Source organism: Molothrus aeneus, chromosome 15, assembly GCF_037042795.1.
Source record: "Molothrus aeneus isolate 106 chromosome 15, BPBGC_Maene_1.0, whole genome shotgun sequence".
Classification (NCBI taxonomy): domain Eukaryota; kingdom Metazoa; phylum Chordata; class Aves; order Passeriformes; family Icteridae; genus Molothrus; species Molothrus aeneus.
The window spans coordinates 1,204,263-1,222,347 of record NC_089660.1 but is presented as its reverse complement, the minus strand read 5'-3'; the positions used below and the strand labels follow the sequence as shown (position 1 = coordinate 1,222,347).

Genomic DNA, 18,085 nt, shown 5'->3' with positions numbered 1-18,085 from the left:
TTTGGGGTTTTTATGGAGAAATTCCTGTGCCTTTCTGCTTGGGAGCAGAAACCTTGCTTGGATTTGCAGAACCCAAATGGTCTGGGAAGAGAGCAGGAGGTGCTGAGGGGCTGCTTGCCCTGCCCAGTCCCTCTCTGCTGGTGGAGGCTGGTGTGGCAAGAGCCTGGCAGAGTGATCAGAAACCTTAAACTTGAAATCCTGGCTGGTTCTTGGTTTGTGATTTGGTTTCTATTTATGTATTTATTTATTTTTATAAACACCTTTTGAGTATCTCCTCCAGTCACACCTTTGGCTGATGTTTCTCAGCTTGCTGGTTGTTTTTTGACACTCACTTACCTTCTGCAGCAGCAGAAACCTTGTTGTGTCCTAGTTGATCAATTCAGGGCTGGCTGTCCAGGGCTGTGATGGGCTCTCGTGGTCTGGGCATGGTCAGAAACTTCTGTGCAGCCTCTTTACCTCTCTTGTGCCTCAAAACCTGGTGTCCAGCTTGGACCCTGGGGCCTGTTTGGGGTGGCTCTGTCCCAAAGCCTGTGGAGACTGTGTGGGTGCAAGAGGAGGGCTGAGACCCTGCTGAAAGGCTTTGCCTTGGCCCCTGTTGCCAATTCCTCCTTGCCCTGGCAAGAGAAGTTTGCCCTGTGTGGGAACCCCCTCTGAGGACATCCCTGAATTTTTATGGTGCTCAGCAGGGGCCAGAGTGGGAGCCCAGGGATTCAGTGCTCCCACGGGAGGTTGTTATGGGGAGGAAGTAAAACAAAGTGCAAAGGCAATTTATCTCTGTCCTGGCCATTTGTTTGCCACTCACAACGGGGCCAAACTTCATCCCTGGGTGCTGTGTGCTGGTGAGGAGCCCTGTGAGGAGCCAGCTCTGTGTCTGGCCAGGAATGGGGCTCAGCCTCCATCACCCCATTCACACACCGCTAATCCCAGTGAGAGAAATTATTTATTTCTGGGAAATGGTGCTGTGGGAGGTGGTGCCTCTGTGGGAATGGTGCAGCCCCCTGTGCTGCAGCATCTCCTTGCTGTGCTCACCCAGAGTTAGAGAGTTGGAACTCTGCCATGGCTGGGTGGCAGTGGTGGAAGCCACGAGGACCCGTCACAACACCAGGCTGGGCGCTGGGCTTTCATTGGAAGTGTGCAATCCCGGGAAATGTGTTCAGTTCTGTGAGTCCCACGCTGTGCATGGCTGATCCATGAGAGGTTTGCATCTTCACCACCTGAGTTTCACTTCTTGGCGCCGACCCCACAGCCAGCGAAGCGACCGACGGTTGCACCGACGGTTGTATTGACGGTTGCACCGACGGTTGTATTGACGGTTGCACCGACGGTTGTATTGACGGTTGCACCGGTGGTTGTATTGACGGTTGCACCGATGGTTGCACCGATGGTTGTACCGATGGCTGTGTTGGTGTGCTGTGTCTCACAAAGTTGGGTTCCTTCTTTTCCTCGTTTCTTCCCCTCCCTGGGGCTGTGGTCCTGTTTTTGTGGCTTTGCCCATTCTGTACTCTGGTGTGTGAGCTGCTATCGCGGCGAGGCTCGGCCGTTGTCTTCTGCAGATCACGTTGGGTTCCACCCATGCTGGAATAAGTCAACTGGGACTCCATTTTCTTCATGCAGAAAAGCCAATTTTTTACTCACATAACTCATTTTACACAGTTTTCACAGACTTTGTGTGCAACACCAACTGCTAACAGTTTTCTTACTGCTTCAGTTATTGGTCAGAAGGTGATTTGTGTGTTCGTACTCAGATTCAGGTGTTTGCATTCTTCCTTTGTGGATTCTCTTGGGACAAGATCTATTGTTTATACAGGTGCCCCTATTTTTCTCCCCAAGGAATAGGTTGTTGTGTTCACAAACTTTTCATACCCAAGATTGTTTCATATGAGAACTTGCAAGCTGTCTGCAATTAGAAGAAGTGACAGACTAGCAGAGCAAGGCCTGATTTCATTAGGCCTTTTCTTTTATAACATATTTTACCTGTCTGCAACACTTACACCTTTGGGAAAATCTCATTGTGTTTATTAAGTATATATTTTAGTTTTAAAAGTAATTAAAATTTAGGTTTTTATCTCATTTTGTAGAATCCCAGAATGGTTTGGGTTGAAAGGGATCAAGGGATGCAACCTGCTCAATCTGGTCGTTCATTTCTGTAAGTTCATAATTTCTGTAAGTTTCAGCCCATTCTCTCAGAATTAATACATTTATTTAGGGTATTTTAGGGTGTTTTGATTCTTTAGAAATTTCCTTTCAGGTCTGATATCCAAGAGCTGGGCTTGCTCTAGGGTCTGGGAAGTCTGTTGTACTCTTAGCTCTGTGCATCTCTTCACCATTCCATAGCCTGAGCTTGTGGAATTGCAGTTGGTTTCCTTTTAGAGCCAATAACTGAAAATGATGTAAAAAGGATTAAAAAAATGCTGATAATTCTGATAGATTTAAAAAATATTGCTTTAACATCTACTGCTCAAATCAAGCAGAGTGCTCTGGTTTGCTTCCAGCAGAGAGACATGAGCGTCGTGTTGGTATTTTTAAAGCTTTATGTGCAAGACATCAGTTGGTGTTGCCAAACTCTGATTTAAATTTATACATCCTGGCTCAGCCTGTTTGCTAAAAAAAAAAAAAGAAAAACCTCCCCCAGCATAACAAATTCAGTATCTTTTCTTTATTGCAAATTTTCTGGCACCCGATGTCATGATCTGCACAGTGTAGTTATTGTCTCTTTATCTGATCCATTGGCTAATTCAACATTATTGTTTCAATAATATTATTTCAGGCCAGGTAACACACTCAGGTTACCTCTGTGATGACACAAAACATGGCACAGCTTCCAGTGAGTCACAGCTCCACAGTGTGTGCAAATAAATAACGGGAATGGTGAAAAATAACCCAGATCCTGTATTTTTAGCAGTCCAGTGTGATGCGGGTGACACATGAGGAGCTGGGGGCAGGAAGGGCGCTGGGTGCTGGTGGGTGGGAGCCCCAGGATGTGGCTCAGGGGCTGTGCAGGGTGAGCAGGGACCGAGGGAGTTGGTCCTTGGCAGCTTTCTTGCCCCTTTCCAAGCAGGTGGGAGAGTTCTGGCTGCCCCCATGGCTGGGGGGGACCTTGGGGTGGAGGAGGCTCTGTCCCACCCATGGCCCTGGTGGGGCTGTTCTGGTGTGGAAAGGAGCAGCAGGAGGGCTGGAAGTGGCTCTGGAGTGCTGAGGGAGGCTCTGTGGGATGGGGCTGGCACCACCCCTGCGTGTGGTGGGCTGCTGATTTTGTGTTTGGCTCTTTAGTGTCGATGCCCCTGTCACACCGAGGGCTCAGCCCCGTGGAAGGAGCAGCCTGACTCCCAGGCTGGTGAATTTTAGGGGTGCAGGGAAGCAGAGGATTGCTCCTGAAGTTCACAGAGCAGGGCACTCCTCGCTGAGGTGTTGGCTCTTCCCCCTGCAGGGCATTAGAGGGTAATTAATTGATGAGCCCCTGGTGTGCCAGGCTGTGGGGCAGAGCAACCCCAGCATCACCCTGAGTTTCTTGGCAGGGCTGGAGAGCATCAAATAACCAATTCTGGGCTACTCTCTGCTTGTATTTTTAAAATAATTGCTATAAACATTCTTGGGATTTTTTTTTAAAGAACCACAACAGCCATTTATATATTTAACAATATATATTTATATATATATATATAATTTCTAGATCAGTACATTCATCAGTACTTGTTTTTCTTCACAAACAGAAGAACTCTTACAATAGTAGACTTTCTAAAATAAATACTATTAAAATAGAGCTTCAAAATAAATATTCTATACAAAGAAAAACCTTCTGTGGTAACTTTTCAGGGTGTACATGTGAGGGGGTGGTAAGAGGAGATGGGGGAAATATTTCTCAGGGTGTCTGAGCGTGGGAGGGGAAGGGAATACCCAGTGCTGGGAAGGGTGAGGGCAAAGCCAGTGCCCAGGGAGCACCAAATCTGGGATCTGCTCCTGGCACCTGGTGGGCACAGGGCTGTGGTGACAGGGTGTGACAGGGTGACTGGGAATGTGCTGTGGCATTGCCAGCACCCTCAGCTCCCCCCTTCTTGCTGTCTGGGCTGTTGTGTGAGGGCAGGGGCAAACCCTGCCATGAACCTGCTGCAGCAATTAGCAGAGCTGCAGCAATTAGCAGTGCAGGTGCCCTGCCATCCTCCTGCTCCTCCAGAGCATGGCACCGGTGCCAGGGGCAGCCACCCTGACCTGCCCTCCTGCCTCTGTGAGCATCCCACCTCAGTGCCCCGGCTGCAGAGGTTTGTGCTCGTTAGAGCTGTCCCTTCATTAGCAGCTGTCCCTTCATTAGCAGGGGGCTCTGCCCTGGGAGGATGGCAGAGCTGTGGGGCTGTGACGTGGTGGTGCCCGTGGTCCATCTCTGGGGTGGCAGGGGACCCAAGTACCTTCACAGGGAGAGTGGGGATGGAACTGCTGGGCTGGGGAGGAGAGGGAATGTGGATTCTATTGACAGGAGCTGCTCCCTCTGGCAGAGCCCTGGCTCAGGCCAAGCCCAGCCCTGCCCCAGCTCCAGACAGGGCTCAGCACCTTCCTGCCATGCCTGGGGTTGGGAGGGCTGGGGCGGAGGCCAGGGGCCGTGCTGGGAGCCAGGGGAGGAGGGAGGGTCACTCTGCTACACTGACCACTGCTCTAACACATCCACGAGGCTTGGCAGGCTCCAGCACGGCTTACAGGCCTGGGATATTAAAACAAACCAACAGAGAAATAATTTACAGCTATGTACAGTGAGAGGGAGCCCAGCTGGGAGGGCTGGGGTTATGTACATGAGTGTAGATTGGCACAGTGGCCACCATTCCAGCAGTGCCTTTGCTCACAAGGACCACGCAGCCAAGCCATGGGCTCTGCCAGAGGGTTTTCAGCACAGATTCCCCAGGGACAGAGGGTCAGAAAGGCAAAGCAGCCGTGGGTGGAGGCCATTTGGACATGTGTGGTCCCAACAGAGGAGGGCAGCAGGTAAATACCTCTCCTGCTGGCCTTTTCTAGCTTGTTTGTATCTTAGGAAAATGATTTCTCTTATTAAATACAATATCTTATACATTCAACCAACAGTTCAGCTAGTTTGGGGTTGGTTTTCCTTTTTTCTTTTCCTCTCCAATTTGTGCAAGATAATAAATACAGTTCTGGATCCCCACCTGCTTCCTGGTGCCCACATACAGTTAGCATGAGGCTACCCTATAGGAACTGGTATCTGGTAACAGACATTACTTCCTTTTTTCTGTGATTCAGCATGTACAAGCTAGCAAATGTTATAAATAGAAAAGTTGGTTGGTTTTCTTTCTTTTTATCTCCCCCATTCAATAAATATCTACAATTCCATTGAGCTAAACCCCAAGTCATCCAGCTGAGCTGAATTCTGAAACCCAAAGACACCAGAGTCCCACCAGGGTGCTCCTGCCAGCCCTACCCTGGCCAAGGGGATTCCTGGAAATGCTACATGAGCTCTGCCTATTGCTTGTCTAATTGGAGATGACATTTCACTGTCACTGCTGTGCATTTACTGAGGAAATCTCCTCTAATTAAAAACACCGAGAGAGACTAGGTCAGTTTTCTGCATGCAACAAGTACCTACCTACTCATTAGAGTGTTGCATGTTTGGACCAAGATTCCTGTTTAGCACCTTGTGGTTGTCAAGAGAGAGGGGTCACAGCATCCTTGGGGAAGGCAGAACCAGCCCCAGGATGAGGGCATGGACAGAGCCAATATTTGCGTGCTGAAAACCATGGGCCTGCTTGTCAACTGTGCTCTCTTCCTTCCCCTGGCTTCCCCCAGTGTGTGTTAACACTAAAATAAACACTAAAAGCATTCTTTACATTTAAAAAGACACTTTTGTACAGAAGAGGCAAAAGTCAAACAGCAGCAATAGGGGTGGGGGAATGTGCTGTACTTCAAGCAAATGCCATTCACCCCCAAGACAAAAACAAATCTCAATATCTAATGAGCAAAGAAGAGCTTGTTCCAGGAGGGGAGGTACTGGATTGAGATCCCTAGAAAAATACATCTATGTGCATCGTACACTTAGGTTTGTGTGACTTCTTACCAGAGCTTAAGAGGTTTAGAGGAGTGAACCCTGCCCGTCTTTGCTTTGTGGCTGGAGTTTCATCCCCTCTGCTCTGCACCAGGAGCGAGCTGGGCCTGGGGGAAAGGGGCTCAGCCCCTTCCTCCTGCACAGGGGCTGCTCTGCTGAGGGAAAACTCATATTCATTGAGTGAAACCTGCTGCCACAGATCAGCTTACAGGCACGAGGACCCGGTGTTGATACAACTGCCTGAACACCTCCTGCTGCAGTTCCTCCTGGGAGGAGCAGCCCTGCTACCATCTTGCTTTAGAAAGAGGGTCCAAACCAGTGGGCCGGGTGGGATACGCCCAAAGGGCAGAAGACCCGTCAACAAATGAAATGTAGCTTCACTTCTGGTCCGAGAATCTTTGAGGGACACAGAAAGATTTTGGGAGACACGTACTTTGTGTGCAACAGCCCTTGGAGTGGTGTCTAGGAGGGAAGGAGGGTGGAGGGAGTTCCCCCATCACCTTCAACAGGCTGCTGGGAGCGAGCTGGGGTTTGGAAGGAGGCAGGAAGCAAGTAGCCCGCCCTGAATGTGAATTCAAAGCAGCTTTTTGCAGCTGGGAATGGGGATTGGCTGTGAGGTGGTGCCTGCCAAGCGAGCAGTTAATGGTTCCTGTGGTGTGCAGGCCTGGTGAGCAGCCGTCCCTCCAAGCTGGGAGATTTTCAGCAGCTGTACTTCATGATGTACATGGGTTTGCAGCCTTCACTCTGCATTATTAACATTCCTCCTTTGGCCCCATCTATTTAAACTGCGACCAGTTCCAAAAACCCTGAATAACCCAAAGTGCTTCAGTTTGTGGAAATAGTTGCTTCCGCTTTCTCCGAAGGCAAGAGGCTGACGCTCTCCTCAGAACACAGGTTATTAAAAAGAGCCAACACTACCCTGCTCCATGGAGCATCCTCCCAACTCCACCATTAAAAGGGCTTTTCTGCCCCTTTGCTCTCGGGCAATGCCTTGCAAATGACACTGTTTGTGTTTTTGCATCTGCATCCGGGCCGGCTCACTCGGTCGTAGCATCTCTGGGACAGCTTGACGCAGCCGGTGGCCGGCAGGTAGCAGAGCAGGCAGGGCAGCACCAGGGACAGGGCGCTCATGAAGGACCAGCGGGCGCAGCAGTTGGACTGGGAGCAGGAGCAGGGCTGGTCGGCGCACATGCCCTCGTCGTCCTCGTTGGTGCAGTGGTAGAAGACGCCCTTGACCAGGCACATGCAGGTGGAGTAGTTGACCAGGTTCTGCGCCGAGCACAGACACTCCTGGTTGCACACCCAGCACGAGGGCAGAGTCCGGGGCAGGGCACACTCCTTGCACTTGCATTTCCCACAGGCCTCGCACAGCAGGAAGTGCTTGTCCAGCTCCTGGGACACGGGGCCCTTCAGGTCCAGGGGCTTGCAGTTGATCACCTTGGGCTGGATGCGAACGGCGCGGGGGGACGATTGCTCCGCCACGGGCACCGGGGCCATGTGGTCCAGCAGCCTTTGGTCTGAGGACGTGCTGCTGCTGCTGCTGATGGAGCTGGGGCGCCCGCTGAAGGAGATCCAGGGGTGGGTGACATCCTGCTCGCAGCGCTGAGGGTGCTGGCCGGCCGAGCCCGGCTCGTGGGGGGCTCGGGGACGCTTCTGGGCGGGCGGCTGGGCGGCGCCGGGGTTGTCGGTGTAGTCGTTCTCCAGGTGGGTGCTCTTCATCTGGTCGATGGGCAGGATGGTCAGAGGGTGCTGCAGCCGCCCGTAGGGGATCCGGCTGTCCAGCAAGGGCTGCACCATCACAGAGTTGGGGACAACGGTGATGTTGTGAGGGATCCGGGGCTCCATTGAGAAATCAGTCTGACTGCTGAGGGAAATTCTGTGCTTACGTGTCCTGGGAGATGGGAAGGAGAAAGAAAAGGGATGGGGGAGAGAGAGAAGAGAGAGAGCGCATTGTTATTGGGGTATCCTGAAATCCCAGCCCAAAAGGGCTCCTTGCTGAGGCTGGTTGTTGTGCTGAAGGTCTTGTAAGGTAAACTTGTGTCCAAGGGAGGCAGAGCACTCAGGTACAAAGTGCCTCTCTCCTCCTTTGCTACCGTGTCCCTCTCCCTGACCTTGGCCATCTATAGCTCTTCCAGCCCCAGGAGGGCTGTAGGCTCCTGAAGAGCCCACTCATGGTTTTACTGAGGGAAGGCACATCTTGGGGCTGCTGGTGTACGTTCACATGTGGTTTTGTCAGCAAATTTCCTGAAATGATTTCTCTAAACTTTAGAGGTTTTCCCCAGTTGACCCTGTTCCTTAAAAAACCTGATGCAGGATTGTGGCTTGTGGAAGCATTGGCCTGGTACAAAGGTGCTTTTGAGCACGGGGCTCAGCACCTGTCCTTGCTAACCAAGGCTCTGCCTGTGAGAGGATGGATTGATTTTGGTGAGGAAGTGTCCCCTCTCCATCAGGAGCTGCTGGTTCCAGAGGCTCCTTTATCCCTCCCAGGGGAGGTGGAAGCGCTTGCTCAGCACCTTGTCTGGTGGGAATCCAGGGTGGGAGCCCAGGGTGCAGCTCCCAGGAGAGCAGCCACACGGCTCAGGCTGGATCCATCACCTCACACAGGTAATGAGACACTCGTGCAGCCTGCTAAGTGCACTAATATTCAGCTGAAGTGCTGTTTACCAGCCGCTCTGGCTGAGCCCTTGGTGCCGCAGTTTCTAATTTCATTGAAAGAGTGCAATTTATCCTGGAGTCAATCCAAAGATTCAGCAGTGGCGTAGGACAAGAAACCACAGGAAGTAACTAAACTTAAATCAAAGAACGGAAACGACTCAGTTCAAATTTAGAAAGTGCACATTGTTTTCTAGTAGATGTGCCATTTCCTCACGGGGTGACCTTTATTCATAAATAATATAATGCTGGAGATCAGTTGAAAGAAGGGGTGAGTAAAGCTTTGGTCGCAGGAGGGGAAAAGCTGCTGGTATCAAGAAAAAGGAAGTAGTGAACAGCTTAAGGCATTGCCAGTTGTTTGTGTTCAACAAATAAATTAACCTTCTCCAACAGCGTGAAAGATTTGGACTTGGCAGCGCTGGTTTAACAGCTGGGCTCAATGATCCTAAAGGTCTTTTCCAACCTAAATGATTCTGTGATTCTATGACTTTTAATATCACAGCAGTGGGAAAAAGGAAAAAAAACTGCATCCTTCTACAACCAAATAATGCACGAGAAGTGTGTGTGTGTCAATGTGTGTGCACTTGTGTGAGAGCACATCTCCCCTAAAACAAACACAACACCACAAAACTCTGAGCAAGAACTGATTCCGCATCCTTAGGAGAAGGAAGGGAAGCCCATTTTTACCCCCTGAGAAATGCCAGCAGAGTCCACTCTTGCCTTTGTGAATCGTTGCTTTGATGGCTCACGTGGCATTTGGGGCTGGCATTTGGGGCTGGGGCAGGGCAGCTCTCCCGGGCTCGGCCGGAGCGTGGGCAGGGCGGCACATGCTGGGTCTGGGCCCCCTCTGTGCCCTGCACCACAGCAGCAGGAAGAAATGCTTTATTAGCAGTGATGATCTTTATTGTCATGCAGCCCTGATGCTGCTGCTCTTCCCCAGTTAAAATTCTCTGCTGGGTCTTAGCCATTCATTTGGATTTTTTTTTTTTTTTTTCATTATTCATAGCTCATTGACATCTGACTGGAGGAACAAGAGGGTTTATAAAGCATCTCTTCCTAGTTACTGTATGTAAAAAACAAAGAGAAGCAATGATTCTGACAACTAGGGTGCATGCAGAGGGAAAAGAACTTGATTTTCTTTTGTGCATCAGAATCCAGTGTCATGATATAAAAAGTATTTGCTGCAAGTCAGAGTTTAGCAAAATCATCAGTTCTGTGTCGGCTGTGTGTTACATTTGCAGGGAGACTTTGATTCCACTGGGTTTTTTGTTGTTGTTTTTTCTTTTTTAAGGAGAGAGATGCAGCTGTTTTGGTTGCCAAGAGTAAGTGCAGCAGAGCTGCTCTTAGATGGAAGGTAGCTGGAGGAAATGGTGGCAGTGCTGCAGGGTGTTCCAGCCTGTCTGCTCCTCCTCAGCCCTGCCTTTGTGGCCTCTCCAGGGCTCTCCCACTCGGTACCAGCTCTCAGGAATCTGCTCTGTTCACCAGATTTCCACTGGTTCCATGGAGAACCGTTTGTTTTAGGGTGCCCTGTGTGGCAGCAGAGCTCAGCCCAGGCAGTGAGCCCTGCTCAGCCCCAGCCCTGGTGCTGCCTGTCCCCAGGGTGGCACCGAGGCTGTTCTGCATCACTGGTGGCGGTGTGGGAGTCCCTGGAGGTGGCACTCAGGCTTTGCATTAACTCTGCAGTGCCCAGCCTGCCGTGGGCCAGGGCCAGTGATGCCATCACACAGAAATGGTGTCACCAGATGAATCTGGGGGAGGATTAGAGCCAGGCCACTCCTCAAACACCCCCGGGCACAGACGGGGTCTCAGGCAGGCAGATGTTGAAGATGGCTTATCTGAGATAATGCTAATCAAGATTTCAGTTAATTACCACAGAAAGGAGAGGGACCCTGGACGAGACACCACACATCCGGAGAGTTAAGGATAGGAGTTTTTCATCCTCTTTTTTCACTGTAGTACAGTTTCAAATTGTCTTTTTAATAGACAAACTATTTCTGCAGGACAAGGGGAAGGGAAGCCTGACATGGTGAACTCAAAGATAGGTGGGCACAGGATCTACTTGGGTAAAACCTGTGGAGGGGAAACAGCCAAACAAGACCCAGCTCTCCCCATTCCCAGACCCCTGCTATGGCCACAGTGTCTCTCTGGCTCCATCAAAATCACCTTTAAACCACCACAGATGTGCACCCTGGCAGGTTTTGGTGCTTGCACACGTGGTCCTTCACTTTCTGCCCTGCCCTCTTTCTCCTGAGCAGAGGGTTTCTGCAGTTAACTGCTCTTAGCAGACAAATGTTTCTGATATTTATGGAATTTTCCAAGGACCATGACTCCATTGCTGCTGCTGCTGGCCTCGTCACCAGAAGTTCCAGCAGTGCAGTGACATTGCTGGTGACAGATCCAGGTCAAACCCCTCGAGTGCAGAATGGGAGTGAGCTGGGTGCTGCTCACCCTGCCAGGAGGCTCCTCTGCCCTGGGCTCTGCCCCAGGACAGCCATGGCACTGCTCCATGGTGGAGCTGCTCCAGGGTGTGCCTGTGCGCTCTGGGCACCTTTCCCTCAGCTGCCTGTGTGTCCCAGGACAGGGCAGCTTCCAGGGAAGGGCCCTGGGCAGCTGTGCAGGCACGCAGTGCTCCAGCTGTCCTGGCAGAGAGCAATCCAGCCAAACCCTGGGACTGGGGATTCCTGCTGGGCCAGAAGGAAATCCTAAGCCAGACCTGTGGAGTGTCCAAACCTGCTCCTGTGGAGTGTCACAGGCTGGGATGTGCCTGGTGGGGCCTTGTGACCTCCCTGCAGGATCCTCCAAGACACCACAACTGGACCTTTTCTGGTTGATGTGCACCCAGAGGCAGGGCAGCGTTTCCTTCAGCTCCCCCCAAAACCCAGCACACACGGGGGGTGTTTGCTCACAAGGACAACACTGCCTTCAGCAGCAACACTGGCACCTTATAAACTGAATTTATAAAGCTTATCCAGCCAGATCCCAAATCAAAACTCATGTTTGGGGTAACCTGGCAGAACTTTAGACCCTGACAGAGGACAAGAGCTGAGGGGTGCAACCTTAGGGATCTTTGCTGTCCACTGCACTAATCCTGACCGTAAATTGCATTTCAATTGAGGAAAAAAAGCCATACAGGACACAAAATTAGTTAATTTTTGGTCACAGGTAATTACAGATGTATTACAGCATTAACACAGGCACAAATTCACTGCTTGCAACTGTACAGATAATTTTCTTAAAGTAGACAACAGGAAGAAAAATTCTTGACTATCTTCTCATACAGGGAGTTTTTCATTCTTTAGAGGCAAACAATGAGGTTCTTTTCAAGGCAGCAAACTCCCATGTAGAAAAAACTTCTCTTCCCCCATGACTGTACAGTCACTCACCACATACAATTTTCAAGTCAAAATATACTTCCTTCCCAGGGAGTAAAATTGGACTCCAAAGTCAAGTTCCTACACGTGTTGCAGTGTTTGTTCCATCTCTTCATCAAGATATGGCCAATTTAAAATTACTGTTGTACTGGGTAATTGCAAGTCCTAAAGTTGTAGGAAACCAACTGTTATTGTAAAGTGTTTTGGTATTATTTCAGACTCAAAAGTTTTGTAGGGTTTTGAAATCAGATGAAATTAAAACAAAAGGCATTTTATGTTTAGTAGGATTTTGGATTTGCCTACATCATTTTGTCCTTGTAGGCAATTCCATGAGAAAATAAACTCTCGGGAAAACTCATTCTCATTAATGTCCTCTGAACAAGCTTTGAAAGAACAAGGTTCTGGTATCTTTATTTTCAGAGTGGAGTTGGACAACAAATCTTCCAGGAACTGAAAAACAAAATGGGTCTTGACTTAAAAATCCAGTGAGTGCAGAAATATCTAATGTTCACAACTAGCTGAGTCACCCGCTGGTTAACAATTTTAATAAGCTCTTTCTCACATGTTTAACAATATTCTAGATGTTTGTGGTAATAAAAGAATAATGAGAATAAGGGACTTAAGTCCAGAGGAGGGTCCCATGTGGAAGCAATCCTGGGCAACCCAGGACTGCCACATCCCCAGGGCAGCCAGCAGGAAAATGGGAAAAGCTTCCCTGAGCTCCTCCTCTGCAGCCAGTGACAGGTACAAGGCCCCACAGTTTTGCCCAATCCTTTCTGGGCACAAGAAATGTCTAAAGGGAATTCCAATGTCACAGAAAACCAAAAGGCCCCAAATGTGCTCTTTGGGTGTGTTTGCTGAGAGAGCCCAGGGTGGGCAGGGAAGTGATGCAGGCACCAAACCCCTTCTGCCCTTGTCAGCTTCGTGCTCCAGATCAGGGGCCCTTATCTCTCTCTAATTAATTTCACCTTAATTGCCCCTCATGAGCAGCCTGTCCCTTCTGTTGTGTCTGACAGCACTGGTGGCAGGAGGAGCCTCAGCAAAACAAGGTTTCCCCTGGGGTTGCTGGCACTGGATTGTCCCCTCCACGTCCTGTGGCATCTCTGGTGGCTCCTTTGTGGAGCCCTGGCACATCAGGGAGCTGCTGAACCTGCCCGTGGTGCTGTGCTGCCCTTTGCCAGGGGCTGGTGGCCACCTCCAGGACCATTACATGTATTCTATATCTTATTAATGAAAATGGTTACAGTGGTGCTGGGGGCATGGGGAGCACCGTGCACAAAAAGCCGCCTTCTCACCTTCTCAAATTAGAATTGTTAGGGTTGGAAAAGACCTTTAGGATAGTCAAGTCTGACTGTAAAGAGAATAAAGCCAATTTGATGCTTCAACATGAATTTTCAATCACAGGTTTCCAAGAATTTCCCAGTTGCTGAAGCATCACAAGGTTCTGTGAAGAAGGGATGGAGAAATTGCCATGGACTGATGAAAGGCTGAGCCTTGCACTGGGACAGGGTAAGAGCTGAGCTGCTCCTTTGGGGATCTGCTTTGGGTCAGACCAGACAACTCTGAATCCTGGCACCTACAGAAGGACCACACCTGCTCTGGGGCACTGATACTAGACCTGGGCTAGATGAAATGTTAGGAAGAAATGGTTTCCTGTGAGGATGCTGGGGCCCTGGCACAGCTGGGGCTGCCCCTGGATCCCTGGCAGTGCCCAAGGCCAGGCTGGACACTGGGGCTGGGAGCACCTGGGACAGTGGGAGGTGTCCCTGCCATGGCAGGGGTGGGATGGGATGAGCTTTAGGGTCCCTTCCATCCCAAACCATTCTGTGACTCCATTACCAATGCAAAAGTTGAAATAGTCTCTGGCAGAGCTGTGACAGTCACTCATTGACACAGAGGCAGCAATAGTTGCAGTAAATGCCCTGCAGAAATTGGTTTATTTTCTTTGCTCTCTGGGACCTATGAATTTCTGAAAATACAGTGCAAGAGGAAGAAAACAAGCAAAGCATAGAATATTCAGTCTTAATACAGGAAATGATCATAATTGAAAGCAACACATTGGAAGCAGTGTCATGCCAGGGGTGGGCAGAAACATTTCCAGGCCTGTGCAAGGCAGCAGGGCTCAGAATCGATGGCAACCAGTGCCAAAGCTGACCTGTCACCACCAGTCTGTCTCCTCTGGTGGCTTGGTTAAAAAGCATTTTTTGGTTGAAAAGCTCCTCTGGAAGTGTTGGGCAGAGCTGGACCTGAGCATTGGGCAGGGCAGGGTGCTGGGGGACAGGACAGGGTCCCCCCAAGCGATCAATAAAGGATTTGCTCCCCGAGGCCCAGCAGAGGAGGAGCTGGAGGCAAGGGAACAAATCCTGCCCCTGCCTTTGTTTGGCATGAAGGACATGCTCCTGTCCAGGCCTGCCAGCGGTGACCAGGGACACTCTGCTCCTGGTGCAAGCCAAAGGGTTCAATTAGAGCTTTTAATGAGGAAGACTACTCTCAGAGGTAGTTAAAGGAGACCTTGCAGCAAGCACATGTTTTTAATGTGGGATTAAGAATAATTCATAAGGTTGGAGTTCATTAAGGCTGAGTTCGGCTGGCTGGATTTTGAGTCAAGCTGTAAATGCTTCAAAAAAAGGGAAAAAAAAAAAGCTTTTTCCCCCTAAAGTGTGTATTAATATTAACAAAATATTGACATTCATTCTTTTTGTTCCTCTCCTTAGCAGCCTTATCTAGCTAAGGCCAGCTAGAATCTTCTCTACAAGCAATAAGGCAGGAAAAAAATTAGAAAGCTTATTAGGGAAACCTGCCATTTTTAAAACGAGACACTAAATTCTTGCCAGAGTGTGGAAATTCAGGAGCTGGGAAATGAGACCTGTAGACTTCCAAGAAGCTGTCTCTGTCCAGCTAAAGTCTGTTCCTATGGTGCGAGTGAATAAAGCACATTTTGGCCCACTAGCATTCAGATCTCTGGGGACTTGGATTTCTCAGTCAAAGCCTTTTACTGGACAAAAACATTTATTTTAAGGTCAGAAAACTAAGCTCAGATATGATCTATTAAGCTAATGGTACTAAATGATAACCTTATTGGAAGGATTGTAGACTTTCTTGAGGAAATTGCATTGCAAAAGGATAAAAAAAACAACACTTGTGCAACTGTTTGCCTGTAAAAACACAGTTTTTACTACTGTGCTGAAGCTGGGAAGTTATATGGCAATATGATGAATGAATTTTTTTCTTTCACATTTAATTTTATGAAAACTGTCAGAACTGGTAATTAATTATTGCTGTAGTGTTGTAAGGGATGTTGAATTTTATTTCACCGAAGTCTGAGAACAGATTTTTTTTTTTGGGGGGGGGTAGGAATTGCTTTTTGAGATGTTGCATTCCCCAGTATGGTTTGGAAATTAGTCATGATTCCAGGAAAACAGCTTTTGTTTTGCTGTTTCAGGAGGAGAACAAATAATTTCTCCCCTGCACATACCTCATGGAGAATTTCAAAAGGACTGCAGTATTCAGAAATGGTCCTTTTAATTTTATCATCCCAATATAGAGTCCCTTCCAGCAAGGGAAAACACAGCAGCCCATGGAAAAGGGCACATTTATCAACGAGACATCCCCAGTGGGGTTCCAATAACTGAGAACAACCCCTCCTCCTGCTATCATTCATTTTTATATGGACAAGGGGGAAGCCAGTCATCAGGATCATTGTGATTCCGTGCACAAATTGGAGCTTTATTCTTTAACCCAAAATAAAGGCAGAGAGGGGAAGCTGTAATATTGGGAAAGCTGAGTTCCTCTTTAGCGAATTAAAGAGCAATTTCTTGCCATGCTGTCCCTTTGGCATGGCATGGAGGAAAGGCAGCAGCTGGAGAAGTTGTAAAGAATCTAGAACGTGCCTTTTCCACTCTGGATAATGCAGGGATGCTTTTCCTTTTCTCTTTCGTTCTCTCCTTCACCCTTTAAAGAAAAACTTGGGGCTACAAAGGACTTAAATGAAGCAATCAGACCCTTGGTAACTGGAGGTGAAAGAGGGAATCCTTTTCCCCCGTGATATTCCTTTGCACTGCCATTTCCAAGGTCTGCATTCCCAGCCCTGCTTTCCTCTAAGACCTTTGTGCCTTTTACATGCCCCTTTCTGCTTTTTCCATTCCCCTCCTGATAATGAATTTTCAGAACATGTCGTCTCCAGGCTTGTCTTTCTCCTGTGACGCCAGGACTGGTACCAGAAAATAAAATCCTGGCTTATCTTTGCTACGCAGTTGGTAGAAAGGAACAGCCAGCACAGGTTTTTCCTCCATACATAAAATATTTCATGTATTAGATGAAGTTATTCCAGGTACACATTTTTATTACTCATCTAGCCTTTAAAATGCAGCATCCATCCAGATTTAAAACAAGTGTACAGCAAGACAGGGAAGAACAGTGATGGAATAAGGCACTGAGGCCAAAAAAATGAAAAAAAGGCTTCTATGAAATAAAATGCTGAAGAGCAAAGGTCATGCAGGAAAGGTCTGACACATGAGTGGCTGATTTCTTAAGTGTCCTATTATGGAGACAGCTAAAAACTACTTGACACTCACAAGACAGGGCTTTGGAAAAGAGAGGAAATGCGGATAATCCATTCCACAGCAAGAAAGATCCAATTCTGACTTGTCAGCCCAGGTGACCATGTATTTATGCTCCTTTTCGGGGAAGGAAGGAGGGATGAAGGAGAAGACACCCCATCAGCAGAAAAAAGCCACTTATTCTGCTGTAAAAGCCTGCAAACAAATCCGACCCAAGTGTGCTGAAACCTGCCTGCCATATATGTACAGCAAATGCAGATGTTGATGGGAGAACGCAGAAAAGAGGTATAAATCAGAGACGCAGGGACACAAATGGAAATTCTGCAAGAAACAGGATATTTCTCCAGAATGCCAAGTCTCCTCTAGGCTGGGAAGCACCAGGCAGCTCTCCACTGTACATAATTATAGCTAATCACTGTTAGAAAAGTCATCGCCAGAAATATGCTCCTGATCAGCGATCTGTAAGAAGCAGCCCAACACATCTAGAACGAGCGCAGGATTTTCCCTCGGGGAGCAGGCTTGGCTTTTTCTACTTAAAACATTTTAACAATTGCTCGCAAGCCCCGATCTCGTACTTACTTTAAATAATTCAGCTAGGACCATCTCTCCATAGGCGAGTTAATCCCAAAAGCGAGGCGGACGAGGGGGCCGGACCTGGGAGAACGCTGGCAGGAGCGGCAGGAGCTGCGGGCAGGGACCTGCGAGCGCGGCGCTGTCAGCGGCGGCCGCGGCGCTGCACCCGCCTGCCTGGGAAAATGGCTATTTTATGAATGGGAGGGCAGCGGCCGCGAGTGCGCATGCGCTGCCGCCCGACTCTATGAATGGGTGGGCACCGCGGCGGCAGCGCGCATGCTCCGCTGCCTTTTATGAATGGGGGCTGGAGGGGAGCGCGGATGCGGCTCCTGGGGTTTTTTTTCCCCTTTTTTTTTTTTATGAATGAAGGGCAGCGGCAGCTGCGCATGCACCGCGCCCCCCGCCCGGGGCTGGAGGTAACGGCGGGAGTGGGGGGCACCCGAGGCCGGGGGGGCACCCCGAGCTCCCTCCCCGGCGGGCCCGATCCCGGGGAGCAGCCGGGAGGGCGCCCCCGGCCCCTCGGGCATCCCCGGCCACCGCCCCGGGCGGCCGCACCCCGCCGGGAGCGGGGCGAGGGGCGGCAGCGAGGGCAGCGCCTCTCGCCGGGAGCCGGGGGGGGACAGGGGCACGTTCGGCTGGAGGTTCTGGCCATCCCCGCTTTTGGGGTGCGTGACCACGAGTGAAACGATGGGAACGGTTCTCCGTTAGCGCTCGGCTTCGTTTCCCGGTGCTAAGAGTGCGGCTCGTTCCATTCACCGCAGCATCGTCACACACCCGTGTCCGTCCCCTGTGCCTGGCGCCTGTGGCGGCACCTGGGTGAAAACGCGACAACTCCCCCCGCCCCGAGTGATGTATGTGGGTTTATTTCATGGCTTTCTCTCCTGAGGAGC

At 49.7% G+C, this 18,085-nt stretch overlaps 1 protein-coding gene across 1 annotated transcript; it reads right to left on the bottom strand.

Moving 5' to 3' along the window:
* Positions 1–3,622: 3,622 nt before the first annotated feature.
* SPRY4 (sprouty RTK signaling antagonist 4) lies at positions 3,623–17,348 on the bottom strand. The gene is made up of 2 exons (XM_066559974.1): positions 17,202–17,348; positions 3,623–7,931 (listed from the first exon to the last, which is right to left on the bottom strand). Exon 2 carries the CDS (start codon positions 7,883–7,885, stop codon positions 6,992–6,994), a length of 894 nt encoding a protein of 297 aa, XP_066416071.1. The 5' UTR covers positions 7,886–7,931; positions 17,202–17,348; the 3' UTR covers positions 3,623–6,991.
* Between the last annotated feature and the right edge of the window lie 737 nt (positions 17,349–18,085).

What these genes read in the sequence shown, in the direction of transcription:
- SPRY4 (XM_066559974.1), bottom strand. Translation starts at nt 7,885, where the DNA reads ATGGAGCCCCGGATCCCTCACAACATCACCGTTGTCCCCAACTCTGTG.